The 21,726-nt window shown below is 39.4% G+C and overlaps 2 protein-coding genes across 12 annotated transcripts in view; one reads left to right on the forward strand and one right to left on the reverse strand.

Moving 5' to 3' along the window:
- The window catches only part of BPTF (bromodomain PHD finger transcription factor), a 134,486-nt gene extending 117,616 nt beyond the window's left edge, over positions 1-16,870 (forward strand). For 7 of the 11 annotated variants that reach the window (XM_006776681.2, XM_015572437.1, XM_015572432.1 and 4 more), the window contains 5 exons: positions 941-1,114; positions 1,869-2,061; positions 3,750-3,834; positions 8,254-8,440; positions 14,746-16,870. In XM_006776681.2, coding sequence (XP_006776744.1) covers positions 941-1,114; positions 1,869-2,061; positions 3,750-3,834; positions 8,254-8,440; positions 14,746-14,782 — 676 coding nt within the window. In that variant the 3' untranslated portion in view covers positions 14,783-16,870. Of the gene's footprint in view, positions 1-940; positions 1,115-1,868; positions 2,062-3,749; positions 3,835-8,253; positions 8,441-13,964; positions 14,289-14,745 lie in introns of those variants that run through there. The other 4 variants (XM_006776683.2, XM_006776684.2, XM_006776685.2 and 1 more) reach the window with 2 other exon arrangements.
- A 2,898-nt stretch (positions 16,871-19,768) lies between these two features.
- On the reverse strand, positions 19,769-21,708 carry LOC102768118 (chromosome unknown open reading frame, human C17orf58). The gene is made up of 2 exons (XM_006776680.2): positions 21,346-21,708; positions 19,769-20,717 (listed from the first exon to the last, which is right to left on the reverse strand). The coding sequence occupies exons 1-2, from the start codon at positions 21,446-21,448 to the stop codon at positions 20,527-20,529; spliced, it is 294 nt and encodes a 97-aa protein (XP_006776743.1). The 5' UTR covers positions 21,449-21,708; the 3' UTR covers positions 19,769-20,526.
- Between the last annotated feature and the right edge of the window lie 18 nt (positions 21,709-21,726).

Genomic DNA, 21,726 nt, shown 5'->3' on the forward strand with positions numbered 1-21,726 from the left:
GTTTCCTACCCAGTGCCTGTCAACACTTGTATATTTACATGTGTTTGTCATAGAGACACTTTTCATTGTCATTTGGATCTTATTTTCAAAGGCCTTGATATCCCTGTATGTGATTAGCCCTCACACAGCCGTTATACACCCATACAGCCCCACCTTGCCAAATACTGTAGAATCTCTCGCTGTTTTGGATAACTGTCCGTACGCTCTGCACCGTGTACCAGGATTTTAATTGAAGCAATTTCTTACAGTTAATTAACCTGGCCACGCCACATTACACATTGTATTGACTGAAAAACTGGCCCATGTCATAATCTGTCACAATTAGATTAAATTTCAACATTTATTTGGTAGAAATTGAATTACTACATGTACCTTTCTTACTTTTCTTCTTCATATCATATTTTGACCATTTATCTTCTACACCTGGCTGACCTGCATGTTCCTTGTAGTGTAACTTCTATTTGGTGTTTGCGCTTTGCTTTGTTTTCAAATTTAAATTGTGAGATACATTTTCAAACCTATCTAAGAAATAGCCCTGATTTTGAAATGGCTTCTGTGGCATAGGTTTGACAGATGTAAGTCTTTGATTCTTTGGCTTTGGTTTTTGTGCCTGTTACAGTTTTACACACATTCATTAAGAGGCAGACATTACCATCAGTGTGTTCTTTATTTTTTCAAATTCCAGTATGTTTTTAAAGACTCATATTTCACTAAACAGTGTATTTGTTGAAATTGATGTGAGTGACTTTATGTTTTCACACTTGATACAGTCAGATGCTGTAGTTTGCCAGGGGTAGAATGGTCGGATTCAGGATGTTTAGCTGACTCATTGCAGAAAGTTATCCTGTAAGAAAGTGAATCAAGGCAGGGAAGACAGATTTAAGTACCATGCAGCTCAAAATGACAATCACATTGTCATTTTCATTGTGAATACTTTTAGGTTCTATATTGGCTGTGATCTTTGTACTAACTGGTATCATGGAGAATGTGTTGGCATCACAGAAAAGGAGGCTAAGAAAATGGATGTGTACATCTGTAATGATTGTAAACGGGCACAAGAGGGCAGCAGTGAGGAATTGTACTGTATCTGCAGAACACCTTATGATGAGTCACAGTGAGTTCTGATAAGAGCATCATATTTAATAATTTAGGAAGCCAAATTGCTCTGTCTGGTTACTTATTTATTTTAAAATGAAAAGCAAGATATTTTCTGCATATATTATACACTTACATTACAAATTCCTTTCCATTTTTTTTCTCTTCTTCCCTCTTTACCTCCCCTTCAAAGTTTATGTTGCTTCTTAGCGAATGTTTGAGATTCATTGGGAAAAATATGGCTTAATGGTAGACTTGATTATTCAATATGTAACATCGAAATTAATGAGATTAAAATAGCCTGCCTTGTTTGGACTTCATCAGTGTTTGAAATGGTGCTTTTTTGTGGGTTAGAAAAATACTAATTTGGATACAAGCTCTGAGACTCTGTTTTTAGCTTCCAGGATTTTGAACTCCCAGTTGGGTGGCCAATATCAGCTTCCCATTTGATATGGTATTTGTTGAAAGATTTTTGGCTTTATTTTGTTTTGAGCTTTAAAGACAATTAAAATGTTTTACATTTTTCTTCATATTGCTTCTCTAATATTATACATTGTTCTTAATAAATTTTTAATGCTTGTTTTTAACATCAGATACTAAATTAACACATATGAATGTCAATCAAAATTATTAAGACAATTATAATACTAAATCTGTTTTATATCCAAGGGTTAGAATATTTTCAGATGCATGCATTATTACTTTTTAAAATAAATTTTAAGTAATATGATCCCATCTGTTTTGAACTCACATTTCCATTTCGGATCTTGCAGATTTTATATTGGCTGTGATCGGTGTCAGAATTGGTACCATGGGCGCTGTGTTGGCATCTTGCAGAGTGAGGCAGAGCTCATTGACGAGTATGTCTGTCCACAGTGCCAGTCGACAGAGGATGCCATGACAGTGCTCACGCCACTAACAGAGAAGGATTATGAGGGTTTGAAGAGGGTGCTGCGTTCTTTACAGGTGAGAAACCACTCTGTGTGCCACGTTTGACGATGAAAGCTACCGGTGTGACTTTGGAAACACTCCTAGAGTTTGAACTTTCCAATCTGAGACTACCTATTTACTGGCTCCCAGCCAGTCTAGTCAAGTGGTCCACAGACTTCAGTCCTTCACATGCCAATGTCATGAGGTTTCCATAGCCACACAATAGCTCAGCTGCTCTTAACCTAACACTTGTATTTAAAATGAGTCACTTTTTTTTTTAATGAAATACTTTTATTTTTATTTTTAATCCTCACCTGAGGATATTTTTCCATTGATTTTTAGAGAGTGAGGGAAAGACAGAGAGAAATATCGATTTGAGAGAAACGTATCATTTGGTTGCCTCCTGCACGAGCCTGCAACCGAGGTATCAAACCCAGGACCCTTCAGTCCGCAGGCTGACACTCTATCCACTGAGTAAAACTGGCTAGGGCTAAGATGACTCACTTTTTAACCTAAATTTTATTTTTAAAGAAAACTTTATCCCACCATCATAGATTGAAAAACAGTCTGATTAAATCCTAGTGAGATACAAATGCTTATGTAAGGCTTTGAGCCAAAGCCTTCCCTCCCCTTATTAAAAATCAAAAGGAGGTGGGGAAGGCTTACAAGGTTAGCAAATGCTAGAGATGTATTCAAGACGTCAGTGTTAGACTGACACTCTCTCTGTTGAAATCACGGGCTGGAGAATGGGAAGAACTGAAGGGAGAACAACAGTCTCAGCACGGGGTCGGGTGTTACTTACCATCACATTTCTGCCGCCGCACTAGCCAGCAGTGCTGACCATTCCACACTTTGCCTTTTACAAATTAAATGTATTGGTTTTAGAGCAGGGAAAGAAGAGAAAGGGAGAGTCATAGATTTGTTGTTCCACTTATTGATAATTCATTGTTTGGTTCTTTTAAATATATTTTTATTGATTTTTAGAGAGAGAGGATAGAGAAGGATAGAAACATCAATGAGAGAAACATCATTGATCAGCTGCCTCCTGCACGCCCCTCACTGGGGATCGAGCCCGCAAACCCCAGGCTTGTGCCCTGACTGGGAATCAAACCATCAACCTCTTGGTTCATGCAACACTAGCCAGGCCGTTGGTTGATAATTGCATGTGCCCTTCCTGGGATTGCACCCTCAACCACGGCGTATCGGGTCAACATTCCAACCAACTGAGCTACCCAGCCAAGGCTTCCATTCCACACATTGAACCCACCCCATCCCCTGTTTTATGGGTGTGATTACAGTGCCAGCATCATTCAGTTGGCAGGGCCTCGTGCCAACTTCCTTTACTCCTAAACTAGTGCTTCAAACCCTGCCCCCTCATGCCAAGGTCCTCAGACCACTCTTTGAAAGCCATTGTTATAGAGTATGCCCATCTGAGATAATTTGTGACTAGAGCAGTATTATCCTATATATAATAAAGAGCTAATGTGCTCATTAGACCAAACAGCAAAACAACCGTCTGGACAACCTTCCTGACGAAGCCGGGGCTGCCAGGGCCAAGCCCCTTGCACGAATTTCATGCATCAGGCCTCTAGTAAACAATATTATCTATCCAGTTTAAGACTCTTGGAGTTTAAGCGTTGATTGATGCAGTAATTCCAATGGGAAATTTAAATGGAGTAGTATTTCCACCTGACAATAAGAATGGCCCTTTTATTTCCTTGTAGGCCCATAAGATGGCCTGGCCCTTCCTGGAACCAGTGGATCCTAATGATGCACCAGATTATTACGGAGTCATTAAGGAGCCTATGGGTAAGTACTTGAAGTGGAATATGGATTTTTTTTCAAGTCTCAGTAGATATTTCATTTGTTACCCATAAAATTAATATATCATAGCTTAATGAGAGTATAAATTGGTGTGGCAACTTGGAGGGTAAGTTAGTGGTGTGTATTAATGTTTAAGTGTGCATACCTTTGGAGCCAGCAGTTTGATTTCTTAGGATTTGCATGTGTACAAGTATGATGTTCATCACACAGTGTTTATAATTGCAAAAATAGTGGAAATGAGATAAATAGCCCTTAGTAGAGGAGTAGCCAAATCAAATAACATAAGTAGAGTATTATTCAACTATAGAAAAGAATGAATGGGTCGGATCTGTCTGAGCATCTCATCCTGTCTCCTCTTCCTTATCTTTTCCTGAAGGAGAACCATTTGAGGAACGCACAGTGGAGATCAAAGAGAAAACAGCCTTATTTCCGGTGGGAGGGGTTAATAAGTTACAGCTACAAGTGATTATATTAAGAGGGAAAGCTCCAGTGATTATATTAAAAACTAGAGACCTGGTGCACAATTTTTTTTTAAATTCTGAGCCCAGAAAAAGACAGATGCTCATATATTATTATTAGCTACAACTGTGCCAGGCTCCATTTTAAGTGCTTCTCATGTTTTATTTTTTTCCAACTTATATGCACTATTATTAAAACTCACTTTTTAGGCAAGAAACAGGCAGGTTAAATGCATCTATGATCACACTGACAGTTAAATGGCAGAGACTCAGGATTGAACATTCTGGCTCCTGAGAATACATGATTCACAGTAACTGCCCTCTGAAATAATTCCAGTATTACCATACTAGACCCCCACCCAATTTTCTGAAAGCAAATAGTGACCCACTTATTATTCTCATAGCACCCAGTTTTATGTGCAGAATAACATATGTCCATGCCACAAGAACTGTTAGGTGGCATGTTCACTCTTAATGGAGTTGTGTTAGAACTACCTGCTTACTGTTATCTAGAAGTTACTAGAGCAATCACGGCTCCACAAACTTTAAAGCACTCCTCCTAAGCCTCAGTTAATATTAATAATTTACTTATTATGAGACCAGTGTTTCTGATCTTTTCCCCTCCAATTCCTAGCAGTTACCATTTTATGTGCCTCAGGCATGAAACAACTCTGGCCCCAAACACAGGCATTAAGCTGGGATGAACTAAGGACTATACATCTGCTTTGCCCCTGATTGATATAAGAGCAACACCACCAATCAAGGGTTTCTCCTTGCCCATTGCCCGGGGGTCTGGTGCACAAATTTGTGCAGGGGAGGGGAGCCAGCCAGCCAGGGGGAGGGGCCATGGGAGGTTAGCTGTGGGAGCACACTGACCACCAGGGGGTAGCTCCTGCGTTGAGCATCTGCCCCCTGTGGTCAATGCACGTCATAGTGACTGGTTGACTGGTAGTTCGGTCATAATGGTCTCTTGGGCTTTTATGTACATAGATAGAGTGTCTACAGAAATATTATAAAAATTAAAAATTCATAAAAGCTTACAAAACTGCCAAAGGATTAGTAGTTTCATCCAGCTGATGAAAAAAGTATTCCAAAGCCAGCTAAGCATTTTATACATCTTAAAAGCTGTCATCACAGAAAAAAAGAAATCTGTAGCTGTGTGATGGTGGATGTTAACTAAACTGATTGTGGTGATCATTGTGCAGTATATATGTATACCAAATCATTATGCTGTACACTTAAAACTAATACAGTGTTAATATGTCAACTATATCTTAGTTTAAAAAAATACTTTTTTAATTAGAAGAATTTGTGTTTGGTGACAACTCTTTCTTTTTAAATATATTTTTATTGATTTTAGAGGGTGAGGAAGGGACAGAGATAGAAACATCAGTTGCCCCCCACCGGGAATCGAACCAATGACCTCCTTGGTTCATGGGTTGACACTCAACCACTGAGTCACCAGCCGGGCTGGTGACAACTTTTTAAAGAGGAGAAATAAGTGAGGGCTTAGTTAAAAGTATTTTTTAAGAAAACAACATAAATAATTGTTACCTCACTTCTCCTGAAGTTGAAGGTAGAAGTTAATCCTTGAATTCTTGTATGTGTTTCAGATTTGTATAATCTTCTTTAGATAGGTAGGTAGGTAAACTATTCTACTTTTAAAATTAACGCAGGTTAATTGTAGAAAATTTAGAAAATAAAGAAAAAATAAGGAAAGATTAAGTACACTGTACTTTCATCTTTTCCTCACTGAATTCCACTACATTTTGGTGTGTGTTTGTGTGTGTGTGTGTGTGTGTGTGTAGATTATATAATGATCTGTCTGGTACACATCTTCCTATGTCATTAATCTTCCAACAACATAATTTTTAATGGCTTTATATAGTCTGTAAATTGAATATACCTTCAGTTAATTAACCAAAATTATTTTCTTTAAAAAAAAATTATTTTCTTGAAGAGTTAGACTATTTTGCTATCTTTTTTCTTTATTATTACCTCCCAGATAAACATCATCTTATGTAAGTAAGTACATAGAGACAATATACATCTCCAAGACATACTGTTGAAAGAAAAATGAAAGTTACAAAACAATACTGTATCGAGGGGTGCAAAGGGGGGTGGGTATAGGGACATGTGTAATAGTGTCTACAATTTTAAAAAAAAGAAAAAACCTAGGTTTTATGCAGTAAACAATTATATGTATTCTAAGGGTACATAAATGTCTTTAGAAGTACCTAGAGCGGGTGGCAGAATTATAGCCTGGCCGTCATGGCTCAGTGGTTGAGTATCAACCAAGAGGTCACAGGCTCAATTCCCAATCAGGGCACATGCCCGGGTGTGGTTCGATCCCCTGTAGGGTACATGCAGAAGCATCTGATTGATGATGTTTCTCTCCCATTGATGTTTCTATCTCTCTATTCCTCTCCCTTCCTCTCTCTGAAATCAGTTGGTTAGAGCGTCATCCCAATATACCAAGGTTGCAGGTTCAGTTCCCAGTCAGGCCACATACAAAAAACAATTAGTGAATGCATAAATAAAGGGATTCAAGAAATCAGTGTAGCCCTGACTGGTTTGGTTCAGTGGGTAGAGCGTGGGCCTGCGGACTGAAGGGTCCCAGGTTCGGATCCGGTCAAGGGCATGTACCTGGGTTGCAGGCACATCCCCAGTAAGGAAGTATGCAGGAGGCAGCTGATCGATGTTTCTCTCCCATTGATGTTTCTAACTCTCTATCCCTCTCCCTTCCTCTCTGTAAAAGATCAATAAAATATATTTTAAAAAAAGAAATCAGTGTATATCTTTTGTCTAAAAACCAATCAATAAAGTAAAAAAAAGCTAGGCAGGCTGTTAAGTACCCAGAACTTAAAAAATGATAATATCCTGGCATGATGTGTGAAGTATTTTACTTTTTTATAACCTACACAGAATAGATGTGCCTAGATCATGCTTGGAACTTCGTTGGGCTATTAGGTGCACCTTTGCAGTTGTCCTTGTTTGCACATTTTCCCTGCCGGTATAAATGGAAACAGTCAAAGACTTACGTGTGTGTTAAAACATGTAACATAAAATGTTCCATTTTAACTATTTTTATATACACAATTTAGTGATTGATTACATTTGCAATGTTGTCTTTTAGTAATTTTTATGGTTTTAATTTTTGCCCTAAAATTTTGACCCACCTAGAATTATTTTGGCTTATAATGTGAAGTGGAATTTTTCTCTTCACATATGTAGTCAGTTGCCCCAACCCAATTTTTTAATGAATTCTTCCTTCTTTTACTTATTTGAAATGACATCCTCAACATACATGAAATTCTTATGCTTAATACAGTTAGGTCTGTTCCTATTTTGAATTCACTTCTGTTAATGTTTATGTCCTCCTGCAACGTGCCACACTTTTCATTATTACAGCTTTATAATATTTTTTAATGTCTGATAGGTTAAATTTTTTCATTGCTTTCATTTTTCAAATTAAAAAATAATCATTGAGATTTAGTTTAGAATCGTGTCTCTTTCAGTCAATTCTAGATTAATTTTTAATCATTGGCCTTTTACTCATACCAGGGTTACAAAACTACAGAGATTTTGTTCTTAATTCTGGATTTCCCCCTTCTCTTTGTACATATGATAGTTATACTTATTTGTGTGCCTGTGAAAAATACATACTTAAATATGTATTGATTGTGTTATTTAAAACTAATTGAATAAAGAGCTGTTCTCTGTACTTAACTGAAAATAAAAGAGCCTTCCTAGCAGCAGCCAAGATTTTTACATCAGGCCCCAAGCAAACACAAAAAGTGCTATTTTCTTCAAGAACTGCTCAGAGCCTTAATGGTGAGTCAGTTTGGGTAGGAAATACATATTCTTGTGAATCAGAACTGTGAGCAGTATTCACATTGGAATAACCTTAAAGCTTTGAAAATGTTTTACATTTTGTGTTTTTAAGACCTTGCCACCATGGAAGAAAGAATACAAAGACGATATTATGAAAAGCTGACAGAATTTGTGGCAGATATGACCAAAATTTTTGATAACTGTCGTTACTACAATCCAAGTGACTCCCCTTTTTACCAGTGTGCAGAAGTTCTTGAATCATTCTTTGTACAGAAATTGAAAGGATTCAAGGCTAGCAGGTAAGCAGATGTGTTCATTGTTCTGAATTAATTCAGCTCCTCAAACTCTTTATACTATTCTGTCAAAGGAATCAGCCAATGAAGTTCATGGTAAATTTTAACCTTAACATTAAGAATCCTTAAAAAAAAATAAGACTAGCATTATGATATACTGCCAAGGACAAGAGAACAGACTCATAATGAGAGATTGCTGAGTTTGTGATCTACTTAGAATTAATGTCATTTTTTAAAATTAAAACATTTATCAAATGCTTCCAGAAAGCAAGATGTTCTCTTAAATGCACTACATGTACAAAGATAGTAGTAGAAAGTCAGAGCTCTTGGTCCATCTCACAGAGTATAAAAGTGACTTCTGTAGGGTGCAGGAGGGGAGACAATGAAAGGGGAATGTAAGTATTTTCTCCTTAATTGACGTTTGCTATATCTTTGAAAGCATAAAACGTTTCTTTTTCTGGGTATTTTTTCTATGGACAAAACTAGACTTTTAAATCCACAGACCTTTTTTTTTGAAACTCTAGTAACAAAAGCATTGAGCAACTTTGCATCATGTTCATGTGCTGTGACTTTCGTTACCTGTTTCTAAACCTCAGCCCTCCTCTGGAGCCCATGGCATCCTTCCTTCCAAAGGAAGCCCAGCTTTCATTCCCATGGTAGCTGCCACCACTTTCCAGCCCGAGGTTTCATTGTTCGCTCTCTCCCATGCACCACCCCACAAGCCTCGTTGTCCCTAGATATTCAGTTGACTAGATCTTGGCTGGGTAGGGGCCTGAGCACCTGTATTATCTAATGGACTCCCAAGGGGCTCCTCATACCAGAGGGTAAGAAGCAGCACTCTGCTTAGTAATTTTCCCCGGAGGAAAATCTGTAGGGTGCTTTTTGTCTCTCTCCTTTTCCTGTAGCAAGTTATATCAAGAACTGCGTTTTAGAGTCAGTTTACATAAAATAAATGGACAGCCCAGCTGAAGTATCCAGTTATCTTCTCAGCAAAGGAATCAAAAACTGTAGGCAAGGAAGGGAGGAAAGCAGGTATGTAAGCAGCCAGGCTGTAGACAAGAAACCAAGAGACTTGACAAAATCTCTAAAACTTGTCCTTTTATCATCCCCTCTATGTTAACCCATTTGCGGTAAAACTTAAAATGAAAGAGGATTTATTCAATACTAGAGGCCTGGTACATGAAATTCCTGCACTGGTGGGGATCCCTCAGCCCAGCCTTTGCCCTCTCACAGTCCAGGACCCTTCGCTCCTTACCACCCACCTGCTGCCACCCCTGCTTCCCAGCTTTCTGATTGAGTGGCGCTCCCCATGTAGGAGCACACTGACCACCAGGGGGCAGCTCCTGTGTTCAGCATCTGTCCCCCGGTGGTCAGTGTGCATCATAGCGACCGGTAGTTATGCCATAAAGGTCACTTAGGTTTTTATAATATAGATGACAGAATCCCCAGGAAACTAACAATAAAGGAATAAAAAGGGATAGACTCAGAATAGTGAAAAGAATATGGTAGTCGTTAGTTAGCTAATGAGATTTCAACAGATTCTGGAAGACAGGATGCAGATGGAAGAGGATCGGTTGAAGCCAGGCAAGCCTCAGCCCAGACCCCCCCGGGAGGGCTCTACAGCAGAGATGACAGCGTACTGCTCAGTAGAACCCAAGAGGGCCTCCAACACGGAGGTTCTGAAATCACATGGAAGGCAAGAGAGAAGGGAAAGGGAGGGAATAACAAGATTCACACAGATGCTCCACAACTTAACGATGAGGTTTCATCCCAGTAAATCTATCGTAAATCCAAAGTATCCTAGGTCGAAATGCCTTTATTAATACACCTAACCTACTGAACATCATAGCTTAGCTTCACCTGTTTCTACTGAACGCACAACCCTTTTGCACCTTTGTAAAGTCAAAACATCATTGAGTCCAATCATTGTAAGCCAGGACCATCTGTATGTGAGCTAGTTACCTTCCCTAACCCCTGTGTGTAGGAGAAGCCCAAGAAGCTGGAAGAGCACAGGATTCTTCTTTAAAGAAATGGACTAAACTTCAGGGGATTAAAGTAGACAGAAGAGAATGGGACCCAGAGTAAAGTACCCTGGCCTCTGAAAGGCCTGGCCCCCAGACCCTCATTCTAAAGTTGTGGCTCTCAACAGGGATAATTTGTCCAATCCCCAGCTCCCAGGGGATAGTTAGCAATTCCTGGAGACATTTTTGTTGTTGTTACACTTAGAGGAGGGAAGTGGTATTGGCATCTAGAAGTAGAGGCCAGGGATGCTGCTCAACATCCTACAATGCACAAGACACCCTCACAAACAGGATTATCCAGCTCCAAAATGTCAGTAGTGACATTGAGAAACCATGATCTAAAGCAAAAAATCCTGCCAGCCAGCCCTACACACATACACAGGGCTCTCCAGGTACCTATCTACTCTATTAGCTTTTTTAAAATCTGTGAACCTACAGCCAGGGGCAGCCAGATACGTAAGGAAAGCCTGCAGTGTGAATGAGGAAGGTCATGGTGTAGCAGTAAAATATATCCAAGAGAGAACTTCAAAAAGAGCCTCAAAAAAAATTTGTTTTAATAAATAATAAAATAAGAACCTCTAAATCAGTGGTTCTCAACCTGTGGGTCGCGACCCCTTTGGGGGTCGAACGACCCTTTCACAGGGGTCTCCTAAGACCATCGGAAAACACATATATAATTACATATTGTTTCTGTGATTAATCACTATGCTTTAATAATGCTCAGTTTGTAACAATGAAAATACATTCTTTATATCAGATATTTACATTACGATTCATAACAGTAGAAAAATTACAGTTATGAAGTAGCAACGAAAATAATTTTATGGTTGGGTGTCACCACAACATGAGGAACTGTATTAAAGGGTCGCGGCATTAGGAAGATTGAGAACCACTCCTCTAAATCATGGCCTGAGAGAAATTTTAGAAGATAATGTAAATGGTGAACAGGATATTAGGAATAAAGAACAATCTGAAGAAAAAGAGTGAGTGATTGGAAAAATTTTTAATTAATTTCAAGCAGTGAAAGTTAAGATCAAGACACTCTCCAAGTATAAAGAACAGAAAGACAAGGAGATGAAAAATGTGAAAGAAAAAAGATGTTTTAGAGTACCCAAAATTCCAGAAAGAAAATACAGAAAGAGAAGAAATGATTAAAAGACTAATATAAGAAAAGTTTCCTGAGCTAATGAGAGGCACAAGACTTCAAATCCAAGCAAATACATTCATTCATTCAACATACCGTTGAGACCCTGCTGTATGCTGGAGATTGGATACAGCAATGGATAAGTAAAGCTCTTGCTCCCTTGGAGCTTGCTTTTTTGTGTGGTAGGAAAACAGGGCGGGTGGTGTGGAATGCTGAGGACATTGATAAACATAATGAGCCCACTGGACACATGGAAAAAGCTCCACCCCACACACATCTTGTAAAATTTCCCGATGCCAAGGTTAAAAGAAGCTCTTTAAAACAGACAATCTACAAATCAACAAGAATTAGACTGGTATCAGACTTTTCTCTAGCAACTAGAATGCTAGAGTATTAAGGAGAAATAAATCAAAAAGTTTGAGGAAAAATAATTTTCAGCCTAGAAGTCTTTGTCCAGCCAAACAATCCAAGAGAAAGAATACATGTTAGTCATGTAAGGGCTCAGAAAGGGGCTCCTTCCCATGCATCTTCCTCAGCAAGTTATTTTAAGATGTTCAGTTGCTAAATAAGCAAATCAAGCAAACAAGACCTTGAATCCAGGAAACAAGAGGTTCAAGAAATCAATGGGAATTACTCTGACCCAGGGTGACATTTGTATGGCAGGCCTACTCAGCTAGCAGCCCAAACTGGAGCTGGAGAGTGGAGCACTCCCATAAGGGAGGTGTCTGGGAGAAAATGAAAGGCAATTAGAGCCCTAGCCGGTTTGGCTTAGTGGATAGAGCATTGGCCTGCGAACTAAAAGGTCCTGGGTTCAATCCCAGAGAGGGAGTCGGCCTCTAGACAGCATAGAAAGATTATGTTTATAGGGAAGTAAAACTTGGACTCAAGAAGGGAGGGGAAAATGGTTACATGAGCTCACTTCTGTTTGCCATAACAGGATTTTAAACAATATGAAATTGATAAAATGGAGAATAGCAGTATAACAAATCTAACTATCTGAGAACAGAAAGTCCAAAGTGATTGATCCTAGGGAGCCCAGGTTCCCATTCAGTAAAGACAGGACGGGGGAGCCCTAGCTGGCTTGGCTCAGTGGATAGAGCGTCAGCCTGCAGACTGAAGGGTCCCAGGGTCGATTCCGGCCAAGGGCACATGCCTGGGTTGCGGGCTCAGTCTCTAGTGGGGTGCGTGCAGGAGGCAGCCCATCAATGATTCTCTCTCATCATTGATGTTTCTGTCTCTCTCTCCTTCTCCCTTCCTCTCTGAAACCAATAAAGAAATACATATTAAAAAAAAAAGAGACAGCATGGGGGACTGCAGCTTATTCACAGGCCTCTCCATACTTTTTGGGTTATACCGCCAACAGTTATCCTCTGAATAAATTCTAAAAACATTTTTTTTAATTGAAAAGGCTATATATATATAGCCTTTGGTGGGAACTGTGAGGGGGAAGCTGGGAGTCTGCAGGCAGAACCCTGAGTGGGAGAGGTAGCAGCCTCTGCTGCTAGGCCTGTGGAAACAAAGGAATGGGGGGAGGAGGGGGACTGAATCAGCACAAGAAGTGACCACTCGGGAGAGCTTGCCACCAGGTTATCTTATGTAGCTTTTTATTATATTTGAGTTTATATAGTTTTAATAAGAACATGGCAGCCCATTGAGGAGCTTGCTCAATTCTGCTTAAACAATATAATTGAAGAGATGTTAGGGAATTTTTGATTTGCTGATTTAAGGCAGAATGAAACACATATATAGCCAATCACTGAAATTTGATTTATTTATGGTTCCCAGTTTTTCCTTTGCCATATTTCCCCCATTTTTAATTTACTAGAGGCCCAGTGCACAAATTTGTGCACCAGCGGAATCGGGCTGAAACCGGTTCTCTGACATCCCCCAAAGGGTCCTGGATTGTGAGAAGGTGCAGGCCAGGCCGTGGGACCCCACCAGTGCATGATCAGGGCCGGGGAGGGATACAGAAGGTTGGCCAGCCCAGAAGGGACCGCAGGAGGGCTCCAGGGTATGTCGACCCATCTCACTCAGTCCTGATTGGCCAGACCCCAGCAGTGAGCTAACCTACCAGTCGGAGCATCTGCCCCCTGGTGGTCAGTGCATCTCATAGCAACTGGTCGACCCATCAACTCTCTGCTCCCTGGTGGTCAGTGCACGTCATAGCCAGCGGTTGAGCAGTGTTAGTGTATCATTAGCATATTACACTTTGATTGGTTGAATGGACAACTGGATGACCAGACAATTAGCATATTAGGGTTTCATTATATAGGATGATCACCAGCATTGTTTGCAAATTATTTTCATTACTATACTTTGTTACCATTCATCATTTATACCATCCATGTTCTTTCTTTTCTTACAGATTGTGATATCTTTAGTCTGAATTTTTAACTGGAATCAGAACTGGATGTGGGGGTCACACTTTTACTAAACCACGTGATTACCTAACTCAAAGTTGCCACCCCAAAGTTCAGATTAGTTAATTTAATTTTTAATGTTAAAGATGTATAGTAATAAACAATTTACTCTAGCAGCCATGTTGAACAATGTATTTAAGATTGTAAACTCCTGAATTGCTGTATTTATATACTCTTTTGCAGTAGGACATACTTTGACTTAGTCCTGGTAACTGTACAGTAATTTGGTTTACTAACAAAAGTTGTGAATAAAACTGTGAAACTAGAAAGAAAACTTTCTGGAGTTTAATAGAAAAATGTGATTTTAATATTTTTACTTCTTTTTTAACATAATTTTTCCCTTCACATTCCCTAAATCAGTGTCAATAAGCACACACATGCATACACATGCACACGCACAGACGCATACACATCATTACCACAGGGTAATGCTTCTGTAAATGTCCCTATTTGTTCCTTTGGCTAAAAATGTAATTTTTATTAGGCAAATGTATATATATTTTAATATTGGCTTTTTTCTGTGAATTTCCATATTTTGTGTACAGCGAAATTTTTTAATTTTAAGCCTAAACGTTTCTTACTTGTTCTCAATACATTTGCTCACCAAGGGTAAATGAAAGAGCATGGCTGCTTCCCTAGACAGATTGACCTTGGCATCCACATGAAGCATCATTGTTTTCAAAAATGAAGGGTGCTTAATTGTTCCCTTTTTTCTGTATTCTGTAGGTCTCATAACAACAAGCTGCAGTCTACAGCTTCTTAAAGTTCAGCGTGTTAACCTAAACATAAAACAGCAAGAATCTGGTTGTCTGAACTATTTTAAATTAAGGAGCCAGATGTTTTTAGTCAGGTTATCCTGACAAGACTTGACCTAAACTTCGTTTTTATTGGTCATAACAGTCAAATTTTATTCTTGACCAATTTTGTCCAACGGACAAGGGAAAAGCGAAGTCAACGACACCATTATCTTGTCAAGATCAAATGGTTTTACTATTGTGGCAGAAGCGGGAAAACTTTGTTTATTGAAAAAAAAAGAAAAAGGAAAGCAAGAAAAAAAGATAATATGGGGTCAAGTGTAACTCCATGGAAATGCCACGTCTGCTCTTCAGTGAAGAAGCTGGTTTAGAGTCTCACAGAAAACTTTTGACTGTATTTATTTATTGTTGCAAAAAAAAGACGCTTTTTTATTGCTGCCCTCATTTGTCAGCTAATTATTTTTTCTTATAAAATCCAGCCCTGGTTACATGTAATCCATTCTGTATCTTATCATGATTCCTATAGGTAAAAGTACAAGACGACCTCTAGATGTCTTTTCTTTCTATGAAAGGAGCTGCTATGTACACATGTGCACACACACACAACTGGGAATCAACAATGAGTTTATTGTTCATGGTAGATAAAAATTAAGCTTGCATAAAGGTTGAGCTAAGTGGTCCTGGACTACAGACTCTGTTGCCTTGAATATAACAGTACAATTTGTCATTTACTCTGCACCAGGCTAAAATGAGTAAACTCTATTTGAAGGTATCTTGTTTGTAAACATTTGTCAGATTCTAATTTTTTTCTTTTTGTATTAAAATTCAACTATGGATGTATATGAAACAAAATAAATGGAGATCATTTTTCTCCCACAGATGGTGTCTTTGAATGTGCGCTAATGATTATCTGTAAGCCTTCAAGGGGAAAGGGTGGGCTGCAAGGTAAATAAAAGGCAGAACCATCCCATCGTACCTGGGTTTGTCCAGGAGAGTAATGGCCCTTCCTGTTATGGTTCCCAGCCCATTGTCATCCATCAGAGAAAAATCTTCAGGGCTGTGCTAGTCCTGTTGCATCAGTTGATTGTACTAATAAAAAAGGTAATGTGACAAACACACATTGCCTTCACCTGTACATTTTGATACGAGGCAAATTATCAGTCACAGAGAGCTACTTAGTTGATGAAGGGCATTTTTTTAGATGGCATCCTCTGTTTTTGTAATTTTTTTTTGGTTGGTTGGTTGAGTTGTTTGGATTTTTTCTTTCTTCCCACATAAGAAAAAGTAGGGTAAGCAGTAGGGTGGGGAATGGAAGCTGTGGAGGAGGCACATTTGCATGTTTCTCCTTCCTGTGTTCCAACTGTACAGCTGTACCACGGCATTGGAATAACAGCTTCTAGACGACCTGCCATGGTTGGCTTATGCAGCTTTGCAAACATTTTACTAGATTTTGCACTAACTCATATTAGCTTTGTCCCACCACGTTCTGGAATTAATGTTTTTTAAAAGTTTCCTGTTTAATATCACCCTGCTATGCAAAACCTTTCCCAGACCTTTGTTTCTTGAAAGAAAGATGTTGCTACAGTTCCCAGTTCTTTCTTATTCCAGGCTCAGGTGTACAGGTTATTCTGGGTTAATTTTGTCTAATGAAGCCCATTGCTTTTTGTACATAAAAATGTCACTTAAACCTATGCTTACAAACTAAAGAGACTAATGCTCAATATGAAACATGGAAATCGTTTTTGGTAAAATATTAACATGGAAGTAATCAAATACAGGTTATTTTGTCCTTTTACTTTTGAAAAAATGTTACATATTGTATGCACTATGTTGATGCAAGAATCCTACATTTTAATGAATTATAAAATTCTGCATCTCATCACATCACAGTATTTCTGTACTATTTATTCATATAGAGAGAGAGATAGATATATATGGGCTTAACCATTTAAAACTTGTTGCGGCAAGAACTTTCCTACCTGTAGGCAATAGATTGCTATGTTTTTAACAGATTGTGGTAAATTCTAAACAGCAATTCTTTTTGTACGTAATAGGACATTTCATCCTAGAAAAATAAAGTAATGTTTTTCACATTGGATTTGGTGCAGTTTCTAATGAAACAGTGGTTGGTTGATTGGTTGGTTGGTTGATATATTTTCTGTAGCTGTTGGCATTGCCAAATTGTGCAAAAAGGGCAAATTTTATGGGAATCCTCTGACCAGGGTGACGTTAATTTCATATGTGTATTTAATATTAATAAGCCTTTTGCAATTTCTATCACCATATATATACATAGACATTTTATGGTTTTTATCAACTACAGAGTTTAGTCTTCCAAAGGTAATTTTTGAAAAGCATACATTCTTATAACACATGAGGAGTTTCAAAAGCTTTTTTATGAGTGTTGACAAGCTTCTGCTATTTGGTATTACAGCTATTTTTTTCCCCTCAATAATCCAAGTAGTAAAATGCTCATTTGTGGTAGTTAGGATTTTTCTACCCAGTCTTTGAACTTGTAAATATATTTATTTTACATCAATAGATTTCCTTGGCTAAAGGTATTTTCAATGCTTGTTATGTTTCATCTGCCAAATTCACAATCCTTGAAACTAGTTCAGGAAATGTATTTCATAATATTGGTAACACTTTTTTTGCTCCTATCCAAATTCTGCAGGATTTGATTTTAATTAATGTCCTGCAATAGGTAGGTTTTTAAAGTTGTGAACTTTTAGAGATATTTTCTAAAGTGAAACCGTTACCATTTTATATGTCAAGTGGCCTGGAGTGTTTTTTAGAGACACTGACAGTTGCTGTGGTTTGTAATCTAACTTCCCAGAATCTGCAAATAAAAGTTCTTTCCCTGTCCCTGTTCATTTCTATTAGGCAGACTCCCTGCATCTTTGTGTGTTTCTGATATTATTAAAGAGCCAACCTGGTGCCCTTTCAAATATGCACTTACAGACTGAGCTACACAACACTGTGGTTCCTGCAGAACTCTTGTGATTGAGGCTGTCCCTGTAAGCCTCAGATTTGGAGCCCTTAAAGTGAGAATGGTATCTCATGGGCAAAGTAATATCTTACACGTACTTAGAGCCAGCTGAGAAGTCTTTTTAATAGTTTTTGTAATCCTCACCCAAGGATATGTTTTGATTTTAGAGAGAGGGAGAAAGAGACATCAATTGGTTACCTCCCATAGGGGCCCAAGGGGGATTTGAACCCACAACCTAGATATGTGCCCTGACTGGGAATCGAACCCGCAACTTTTTGGTGTAGGAGTGACACTCCAACCAACAGCCACCTAGCCAGGGCTGTAATAATTTGAAATATTCTGAGATCCTTCTATTTACTTAGAATAAAATACCAAAACAGGCTTTTAAGTCACATCCCAGTTGATCCAGTTGGGACCAAATTCAGCTGAAGAAATAGGCTGTTTTTTTTTAAATTATAAAGTCCTGTTCCTGAAATTGAATTGGTGTATTAAGGGTCAGTTTTTAGGTAAACAAAGGTAAAAAGCTAGTACTAAAAAGTATCTGTTACCAAAAGAAAAACAAGTCTTTTTTTCTCCTTCAACTCACTGCCTCCTGTGCCCATCCCCAGGCCCACCACTGCTCTAACTCCTTTGAGCCTCATTACTGTCATTGCAAACCTTAAATGATGGCCTTAATTTTAAGAGGAAGTTCCCAAGAATCTGGCCTGCTTGTGTTTGCCGCAGTGTACATACTAACTGCATGGCCTTCTAGCATCACGCAGATCAGTGCGGGGACATTTTGTGTTTCCAAAACTCAAAGTAGTACTATCAAATCAGGCTAAGCAAACCCTAACCTTCAGACTCTCTAAAAGTGGTATTTTTTTTCTCTTTTAAACCAGATCATAATTATAACTTTATGCTCTAACATCTGACCATCCAACCAATCATTTCCCTATCTGACCATTGTTTTTCCCCACTTAGCCTTGACATTTAAAAATTCGGTTTTGGTTTTTGCGACTGCTGCTACTTACGTCTGGGTTCATTTTTATCCTATAACCCAGAAGCTCCTCATTCACTGCATACTCTACTGCTAATAGGTCATGCCAGAACGCAGTTGATTCTCGAGCCTTTCTAGCATGATTTTTTAAAAATATTTTATTGATTTTTTTACAGAGAGGAAGGGAGAAGGATAGTTAGAAACATCAATCAGCTGCCTCCTGCACACCTCCCACTAGGGATGTGCCTGCAACCAAGGTACATGCCCTTGACCGGAATCGAACCTGGGACCTTTCAGTCCACAGGCCAACACTCTATCCACTGAGCCAAACCGGTTAGGGCTCTAGTATGATTTTTAAGATGTTTGAGCAAGACTCACTTTTGGAAAAATTCTCAATTTTTTTTTCAGTAATGCTTTAACCACAATAACGGAACCTCTCAGCCTTTATTTTACCTCTCTGCCCATGCTTGGGACAAATACAGTAGCCGTATCTCCCATCACACTCAGATGTTATATCTCAGGCTGTTGCTACTTGCTCCCCTCAAGTGTCTCTAAGTGTCCTGTCCTGGTGTCCTGCAGTGCCGTCTCGCCACAGCCTGTGTGCCACTACAGCCAGACGCTTCTTGAGCTCACTGAGTGCATGTCCTTTCACACCAAATAGGCTGTCTTCTCTCTAGTGCAGTTCCTTTTTATCTTTCTTTAGGCAGTAATCTTACCATGGGTTACCAGTGTCTAGTCAGTGTTTCAAATGAACTGAAATACAGCATTTCAAATGAACTGAAGTACAGCTTGGTCTTCTGGGGGGGGGAGGGAGAATTGTTAATATTTTTGTGGTTTCAAGTAAAAATCAGTATTAAAACTCGGCTAATGGTTAAACATTTTTTAACCCAACTGGAAAACGTTTAAAATTCACGTGCTTGCGAGCTGTCATTGAATATTCGTTCCAGGGTTTGTGGAGTAAGTTTGAGAAATGCTTCCTCCCTAATTTGGGGGGCTCAGTGAGGTGGAAAAAAAAAGTGCATCCAAAGATCTGATTTCAAGACAAGGTTTACTGCTTGACAAACACAAACATGATACTTGGTCTTAATGGAAAAATGACATCAGATACACCCTGAATATGTTTAGCATTGGGATAGCTGGCAGTTCCGCACAAAAGATAGGTTTTTAGGAGCAGGGAGGCATGAAAATAAACTATCTTACACTTTGGTAAATCAGAAACACTTGTTTGAGCAATATTTTGCTTGAATTAAGCCCTTTAATATTCTTTAAGTGTAAAACTTCATAACATGTCTTGGGCTCTGACCCATCTGTTTGATCTATATGACATCATACATGTCTTTGACTAGTGCACTTACTGTTATGTACAGAACTTAAAATGTGATGCTGTCGGTATAACATTTGGTTTGATACGTAATATAATCTATTCAAAGTTGTATATAAAATCAAGGAAATGTTTTTTGTGAACTATTTCTACTGAGAATGTATTTAAATTAAAATAATTAAAAATAAACAGCATGAAGCAGTGATCTGTTAATGGGACAGGTCAGTAGCTATGTGCATCACTGGCACTAAGAATAACTTTGCCACCGAGCTCAGAAGCATACATTTAGGAAGCATCTTGTAAATAAGGTGACAACTTCACGATTAGAGTTGGAACTATGCAACTAGTTCATATAAAGGAGCCATGTGCCCTATTATAAAGGAAGGTCCCATTCCATGAACATAGACCTTTCCTGTGTTGATCAATTCCAAGTCTCTTATGATCCAGAAATGCTGGGATGGTAAATTCAAGTGCATTGGGTGTGAACTGCACCTTGAACCTGCACATCCCTTTTTCGGTTAAACCTTTTCACGTAGCTGCTGCTGCTCCGGAGCAGTCCATCTCCTGGTCGGAGGCGCCCTCTTAGGACCTGGAGCAGAGCTGTAGGGAGCTGCCGTCTCTTATGGTAGATGTGGCCCATCACAATATACCTGCTGCCTGGGGGGGAAAAAAGGTATAAATTCATAGTGTCTTTTAAATGCCATGAAACAATAAGAAAATGTAAGATCTTTAAGAAACGACTAAGCTTGAATCTATTATCTTGCTCTATTTATTTTGAACCTCAGACAACTGGTGGAAACAGTGCAATAATGACCTTTAGAAGATAACCAGATAATGCACCTGTAAACACTCAACATTAGAGAACGAGGGTCCTAATCACAATGTGCCAACAGGATTTTGCCAGAGCACATCTCTAGAGAGACGGGAGAGAGGGTATCGGCATCCCAACCCTCAAGGATTTTTCTAAACGCCGTTTAAACAGAGTCCCTTATGGACCCCTTCTGGCAAGGGTGTTTCCAATCATACACTCAATTGGTCAACGAATATTTACTGAGTGCCTGCTTTGTGCCAATCCGTGCTGTTCCCCCCTTTAAGCGGAGGGGGGGGGGGGTTGTTGGCGCTTAACAGTGGACAAAAACAATACCTGTCGTCCAAATTCTATTCGTCTTGGAACACCCCTCCCCCCCACCCCCCAAAGGTGTTGGGGCGACCGAGCTGTGGCACCCACGTTACAAATGGTGATGTAAATAAAGGACATAAAAAGTGGTCAGATGAGCTTCAATACCAGGCTTCAACTCTGGACATGTCTTATTGCAGCTGGAGGAGTCTAGGGCTAAGATGTGGACTCGGAAGAAAAAGCCGTCCGGAGTGAGGTACAGGCGGTTCATCTTGTACAGCCCGTCCCGGTCCACCAGCAGAGTCACCAGCTGGACCCCTGGGCCGACCACGTCCACATCATGCACGATTCCGTTCACTGCTGCTTCAAAAAACAAAGAGTTTGGACACAGGCATAACGCTCGCTTTCCCCTTCTTTCCCCAGTCACTGCGTTTATAACAAAGCAAGACAGTGCACACGGGTCTGGGGCCTGCAGGACCGAGTCGGTGGGTTTCTCTAGGGCTCTGTGGGGTGTCCGCGCGCATCGCCGAGCGCTCTCGGCTCGGAAGG

This window comes from Myotis davidii, unplaced genomic scaffold (assembly GCF_000327345.1).
Source record: "Myotis davidii unplaced genomic scaffold, ASM32734v1 scaffold69, whole genome shotgun sequence".
Taxonomy (NCBI): Eukaryota; Metazoa; Chordata; class Mammalia; order Chiroptera; family Vespertilionidae; genus Myotis; species Myotis davidii.